The 6,991-nt window shown below is 61.1% G+C and overlaps 1 protein-coding gene across 1 annotated transcript; it reads left to right on the plus strand.

The window, feature by feature from the left end:
* The first annotated feature begins 8 nt into the window (after positions 1 to 8).
* On the plus strand, positions 9 to 4,845 carry TMEM151A (transmembrane protein 151A). Its single transcript, XM_011368903.2, has 2 exons — positions 9 to 190; positions 2,404 to 4,845. The coding sequence occupies exons 1-2, from the start codon at positions 116 to 118 to the stop codon at positions 3,733 to 3,735; spliced, it is 1,407 nt and encodes a 468-aa protein (XP_011367205.1). The 5' UTR covers positions 9 to 115; the 3' UTR covers positions 3,736 to 4,845.
* Positions 4,846 to 6,991: the final 2,146 nt, after the last annotated feature.

Here is a 6,991-nt window from a genome sequence, read left to right on the forward strand (position 1 = left end):
CCCTCCGCGGCCGCTGAGCCGAGCGGACGCCCTCCGGGGCCGCGCCGCAGCCCTCCGCTCTTCCCCCTATCATGCCCGGGGCCCGGGCCCGGGCCGCCCAAGCAGCCAGGACACCATGCCCGAAGGCGGCGGTGGCGACGGCGGGGAGGTGCCCGCGCTCATCCCGGACGGCGAGCCGCTGCGAGAGGAGGTACGGGCGCTGAGTGATGGGGGCCGGAGCGGGGGAAGGGGTACAAGGGAAGGAGCGAATCCCGAGAACCGAGAACCGAGCTAAGGAGGAAAGTCCCGGAGCCACTGCGGCCAATGACGTCATTGGGGTAGCCTTCCTCCTGAGAGGGGTCTTGGGCCCAGGGTCCTGCGTGGGGCAGGTGGGAAGGGATGTGGGAGGCGACTCCCGCCCCCACTCCCAGCGCCCCCTTATCCAGCCTCATCCTCCTGTGACGTCAGCGCCTGGCCCCTCGTGTCCCCATTCCGCAGCCCCTCACGCCCAGGGCCCTGGGGTCAGGCCCCTAGTCTGGCCTGGCCACTCACGAGGTGCCCAGGCGGCGCCTGCAATGCAGCAGCAGTAGCAGGGACTTGGGGGAGGAGGGGTGGAGGTAGAAGGGGAAAGAAGAGAGGAGGCCTCTGGTACCCCTGCTCCCTCTTTCTGCAGTGAGGCCCCAGGGCCCATCCTGCTGGCTGGGACCCCCAGGATGGCCCCTCTTCAGCCCTGCAGGGGTGTGGGGTCCAGTGTGGGGTATTGGGGTGATAGACGATGAGTGGGTCTGTGTGTGTGTGTTTGGGTAAATGTAGTGTGCTTGTGGATATGTGAATGCTGGTGTGTGCTCCCCACACCTCGGGTGGGAAATATGCACCCTCAAATCAGGTGAGGAGGGTCTGATGCGTCCCTTGGCTTGGGCGAAGTGGTCATGTGTGAGTGCATGTGAGTGCATCCTGTCGTGGGTGGGTCTCCTGTAGAGTCTGTAGGGTGTGGGTGTCAAATTGCAGTAGGGCTGGGGGTGGATGATGTGCACTGTGGTCAGGTGAGTCCCTGGGCTTCAGTGAATGTGTAACGCGTGTGCACGTGTGCGTGTCCCGTGGTAGAGGGTGTGGGTGCGTGCCCACCTGTACACCATGTTATGGTGTGGGGATGGGGTTGTGTCCTGGGCACAGGTGAGTGTCTGGTGTATCTTGGATGAACAGGCAGCTTGCACATCTGTGGTGGGTGGGTCTGTGATGAACACGTGGGGTGGGGGTTGGGGGCGAGTGGCCGTGTGCATCTGACTGGCCCTGCAGGTCGGGGTGGTGATGTGCACCTGTGGTGGGTGATTTGGGGGAAGGGCAGGCTACTCTGGGCTGGGCAGGGGATTTCCTTTCCTCTTGGGTCTCTCCCAGCCAAGTGGGGCCAGAGTGGAAGAGGTAGCCCATTAACGCTACCTTTGCTATTTCCACCAGACCACCTCTCCCTTCTCCCCTTTCTACCCCTTCTCTCCCCACTCCTTCCCCGCTTCTCTCTCCAGAGGGCTCTGGGGGTTAGGTGGAGGCCAGGCTGGCAGCCCTGCCAGGGAGAGTGGGCCATACCTTCTGGGCCAGGCAGTGGCCCCTGCTGCCCAGCAGCTGTTTCCCACCCCCTCCCTCAGCGCAGATGGGGAGTGGAGGCCGGCACTCCATCTGCTCCCCTAAGACTCACACCTCCCCCACCACTCCCAGCTCTTCTTCTTTCTCACTTCCTTAAAAATCTCTCCCAAGTCTCCTGCTGTCCCTAGTGGAACCAAGGGACCAGAGGGAGTCTCAGAGTAACAGTAATAATATTTATTCCCACGGTCAGACCCCATGTTAAGATCTTCACACATATGATCTCGTCGGATCCTCTCAACAACCCCAGTTTACAGAGAGGAATTTGAAGTCCAGAGAGGATGAGGGACCTGCCCAAATCACAGTAAGAGGTGGGGCCAGCACTAGATCCTGGGCAGTCGGGCTCCAAAGCCCAAGCTCTTTACCCTTCGAACTCCTGCCACTCTGGCTTCCCCCACCACTAGGTCCAAGAATTGAGGCCCAAAGAGGGCAGGGAGATGACCGAGACCACACAGCAAGTTAGGAGCAGAGCCAGGGCCAAAGCTCAGTTTTCTCACTGGCCAGTCAGGGGATCCTTTCTTCTCTTGACAGAGAAGGGTCTGTTTTGTCCTAGATGCCCTTGACCGAGAGATGACAGGGCACAGTAGAGGACAGGCTTGGGGCGGATAGGCCTCAGTTCGAATCCTGCAGCGAGAAGGGTGAGGCCTGGAGCAAGTTGCTCAGCCCCTCAGAGCCGGGTCTCCTGGAGCGTGGGGAGCGTAGCACCGCCATCTTCCCGGAGCTGAAGCAGAGTAGCGGGCACATCCGACGGCCTGTCCTGACCCGCCTCCCTCTCTGCCCGCCCTGCAGCAGCGGCCCCTGAAACAGTCCCTGGGAAGCTCCCTGTGCCGCGAGTCGCACTGGAAGTGCCTGCTCCTCACGCTGCTCATCCACGCCTGCGGTGCCGTGGTGGCCTGGTGTCGCCTGGCCACAGTGCCACGGCTGGTTCTGGGGCCCGAGGCAGTCCTGGCCCGTGGAGCTGGGGGCCCGCCGCCCACCTACCCAGCCAGCCCCTGCTCTGATGGCTACCTGTACATCCCACTGGCCTTTGTCTCCCTCCTCTACCTCCTCTACCTGGCCGAGTGCTGGCACTGTCACGTGCGGTCATGCCAGGCGCCGCGCACTGACGCCAACACCGTGCTTGCTCTGATCCACCGGCTGCAGCAGGCGCCCCCCTGTGTCTGGTGGAAGGCTACCAGCTACCACTACGTGCGGCGCACCCGCCAGATCACCCGCTACCGGAACGGCGACGCCTACACCACCACGCAGGTGTACCACGAGAGGGCTGACAGCCGCACGGCTCGGGGCGAGTTTGACTACTCAGCCCACGGCGTCCGCGATGTCTCCAAGGAGCTCGTGGGCCTGGCCGACCACGCGGCCACGCGGCTGCGCTTCACCAAGTGCTTCAGCTTCGGCAGCGCCGAGGCCGAGGCTTCGTACCTCACCCAGAGGGCCCGCTTCTTCAGCGCCAACGAAGGCCTGGACGACTACCTGGAGGCCCGCGAGGGCATGCACCTGAAGGACGTGGACTTCCGGGAATCTCTCATGGTCTTCGCGGACCCCCGCAGCCCGCCCTGGTATGCCCGTGCCTGGGTCTTCTGGCTGGTGTCGGCGGCCACGCTCTCCTGGCCGCTGCGCGTGGTGGCGGCCTACGGCACCGCGCATGTGCACTACCAGGTGGAGAAGCTTTTTGGCGCCAGCTCACCCCCACCTGGGGCAGTGCCCAGCGGACCCCCGCTCTCCCGCGTGGCCACGGTGGACTTCACTGAGCTCGAGTGGCACATCTGCTCCAACCGGCAGCTGGTGCCCAGCTACTCAGAGGCCGTGGTCATGGGCGCCAGCTCGGGCGCCTACCTCCGCGGCTGCCAGCGCTGCCGCCGCTCGGTCAGCAGCAACTCGCTGCCCCCTGCCCGGCCCAGTGGGCCCCGCCTGCCTTTTAGCCGCAGCCGCCTCTCCCTGGGAGCTGGGGGCCGGGCCACACCGGGGGTCTTCCGCAGCCTGAGTGGGGGGCCACTGGGGCGCCGTGGAGAGGACACGGAGCCCCTGGAAAGCCCGCCATGCTATGAAGATGCCCTTTACTTCCCGGTGCTCATTGTCCACGGGGACAGCGGCTGCCAGGGGGACGGGCAGGGTGCACTCTGAGACCCCCGTGGCCCCCAGAACGCCCCCCTCCCCACCATTCCACCAAGGGCTTCAATGCCTGAGTAGTTGTCCAAAACAGGAGGGAACACAGACCAGCACACAAGGGGAGGGTGTGGGGTGGAGTCCTTAAACAGATTAAAATGCAGTGACTCGGGGTCATTTTGGGAGTGAATGGACACCACCGAGGTAGAGTCTATAAACAGTCCCAGCATGGCTCCGCCCACCACCACCATGTTCCATCCCCTGCAATGGCAGATGATCTGGCTTTGGGCCTCTCCGGCTGGGCAGGGGAGGAAGTTCCCAAAACCTGAGTCGGGGCAGGAGTCCTAGGAACAGCTGTCGCCTGCAGCAAAGGGCCTCCTGTGGGTCTTCCCTGCATGGTTGAGGCCACATCGGGAGCCCTCGAGCAACCCAGAAGCACAAATCGGTGGATTGGGGCCATGCCCAGCTTGGCTGGCCTCCACGAAGCTGAAGAGCTGGCTATGACAGCACCACAGTCTTCGTCCCTCTACCCACTTCCATTCTGCTCCCCGACAGGTGCCCCCCCTCCGCCCGCCCCCTGGTCTCTCTTTCGGGACCAGTCCCTGATCAGACCCTGCAGTGTGGCCCCTCTACTGGTTCTTGGAGCACAGCCTTGCCCCGCCCCCATACCTGTTTCCCTGGCGCACCCTCCCCGCCTCACCCAGCTCCCCCTGTAACCTGGGGCTCCTTCTCAGGGCCCCACCTCAATCTCGCACCCCCTGGTCTCTACTTCTGCCCCCCAAAGTCCACGTTCGCCTCTGTCAGCCACGCACACACCCTCTGGGCTTTATCTTCATCGCTTCCCCGGACTTCTCTGCTCTCTGCCTTCCTGGTGATCCGCGGGGCCCAGGGCCACAGGGCATCCGAGGGGCCTCAGCCTGACACAGCCTTTTGGACGATGCCCTTGCTCTGCCATGGAGACCCCGGCTTCCCCAATCAGTAGGGCCTGGCTCAGGGGACACCATCCCTCCCCCAGGGAGGAGAGAGTAGTCCCTTCCCTTCCAACTGGGGCTTCCACCCCTCTCAGGGGCTGGTGGGGGAGGGAGGAGGCAGAGAAGACGCAGATAAAATAAAAGGTATAAAATGGAAGGGCTTCTCATGTGCATTCCTGAGTGGCGAATCCAAGGCCACCCCTATCAGCGCAATGGGCCTGCCTGGGTTCTGGGGAGGGGGGGATGCAGGGTTGGGCTCCAGCGTTCCCAGGAGCAGGGTAAGGTGAGAGGGAACCTCCCAGCCCAGCCTGGGGCCTCTCAGACCAGGTCCGAGTCGCTCAAAGAAGCTGATTCCAACCAACTGGTATCTGGGTCACTTCTAAGGTATTGTCCAAATGGGTCCTTCTTTCAGTCCAGTGAGAGTTTTCATTCCGCTGCTCGGTGTGCTGAGGACTAAGGGAGTGTTGACTGGCCCCCAGAGTGAGGAAAACGAGCTATAGCCTGTGGCACAAGCCCAGTTCCCTCACTGGCTGTTGGTATTAGTGATCCAGGGGAGCGGGTGCTGAGCAGGTTGGAGGACACAAAGCGGGAAACAGCCATCCCTAAATCAGGGCTTGGGATCCAGAGAGACAACAAGGGCAAAGGAAGGACCTCGCTCACTGGTGGCGCTAGGGAGCTCCTGGCAGCGGCCGCTCACATGGACTGTGCAAGGGCACCAGGCTGAGTGGCTGGTGTGGGTGGAATCCTCAAGCCCTGGCTTGGCACCGGCCTTGAGACTTGCTTTGACCGACAGAATGTGATGCACGTGAGGCTGTGCAACTCCTGAGGCTGGGCCTCAAGTGCCCTCGCAGCTTCCACCTGGGCTGCTTTGGAGCCCTGAGACCGCCACGCTGTGAAGATGCCCAGCCTAGCCTCCTGACAGATGAGAGGTCACGTCCAGGACTGAGGCTCCCAGCCAAGAGCCAGCACCAGCCTCCATATACAGGAGTGAGGCCATGTGGACACACCAGCCCCAGTCGAGCCACAAGTGACCATGGCCACAGGGGCAACCCCAGGTGTAACAAGCAAATAAACTACCAAGTTGATTCCAAACCAAATAGCTGACCTACAGAATGGTAAGAAAAAAGTAATCCTCATTTCACACTCAAAAGTTGCGGGGTGATTTGTTATGTGCAATGGATAGCTGATACAAGGCCTGGACCCACTTCGCGCTCGTGTTGGAGGGTCACTGGGCGTGCACAACCAGATGGGGAAGGGAACCAGAAACTCAGTGTCCACTGGACACCTCCCATCTCCTGGTCTCCTGCTGTCTCTTGTTCACATGTTCACAGTCTGTTACAGCCAACACTGAGCCAGGATGTTCCATTCTAAACCATTCTCGAAAGGAGAATAATGCCTGGAGAACGGGGCAGAGCCTTGCCCCAAGATCCCAGAGGCCTCTGCCTCTGCTCAGACTGAAGCCTGACACAGTGGGGCTGAGCACCTGGCTCCCAACCCGCCCCACGCCCTGCTCCCCACTCAGCATTTCCATCTTCGCCAGCAGTGCTTAAGCCAGACACTGGCACGGCAATACTCTCTCTCTCTCTCTCTCTTATTTAACTTTGTATTATGTAAAATTTCAAACATCGCTAAGGTGAGGATGTGAGTGGTACAGTGAGGCCCTTTGTACTCAACACCCTGTGCTACGGCTGTTGTCCGCGACCACTCACTTCACCCCCATTAATCCCCGCTCCAGCTGGATTAATTTGAAGGTCTAGAAGTTGTAGCATTTCATCGGAAAGACCTCCCTCACCCCTGACATGAAACCTACCACCCAGGATTCTACCTACCACACATCTCTCTAAACGGCCCCCCGGTCCTCTGTTCCCCCAGCCACCACCCTGCTCCAGGCCCCCAGGGGCTCTCCTCCAATGACTGCCACAGTCTCCAAGAGGCTCCCCTTCCGCACATCCCCTCCAGACCACACAAAATCATCTTAAAATGTTAATCAAATAATCACAGCTCCACCTCACTCAAAACACACCAGTGTCTCTCATCAAATCTGCAACAAAATCCAGCTTCGCAAACATCAAATAAAACCCAGACTCCTGGCCCAGCTCTCAGAACCCTTTGGGATCTGGCAGACATCCCCAAGCTCACCTTGATCCTGCTCACCTTTCCTCACAAAGCCCCAGCTCCAGTGGCCTGTGCCTCATCCCAGAACAAGCTGCTTCCTCCTCTAGGTCTCGGCCTGGGCTGTTCCACCTCCCGGAGCAGACTTCCCGCCCCAGGCTCTTCTCTGTTCCCCTCAGCGCTCGGGGCTC

This window comes from Pteropus vampyrus, unplaced genomic scaffold (genome assembly GCF_000151845.1).
Source record: "Pteropus vampyrus isolate Shadow unplaced genomic scaffold, Pvam_2.0 Scaffold144, whole genome shotgun sequence".
In the NCBI taxonomy this organism is placed as follows: Eukaryota; Metazoa; Chordata; class Mammalia; order Chiroptera; family Pteropodidae; genus Pteropus; species Pteropus vampyrus.

What these genes read in the sequence shown, in the direction of transcription:
- TMEM151A (XM_011368903.2), top strand. Translation starts at nt 116, where the DNA reads ATGCCCGAAGGCGGCGGTGGCGACGGCGGGGAGGTGCCCGCGCTCATC. An exon ending in GCGAGCCGCTGCGAGAGGAG is followed by an intron (nt 191 to 2,403) that starts GTACGGGCGCTG and finishes CCCGCCCTGCAG; the next exon opens with CAGCGGCCCCTGAAACAGTC.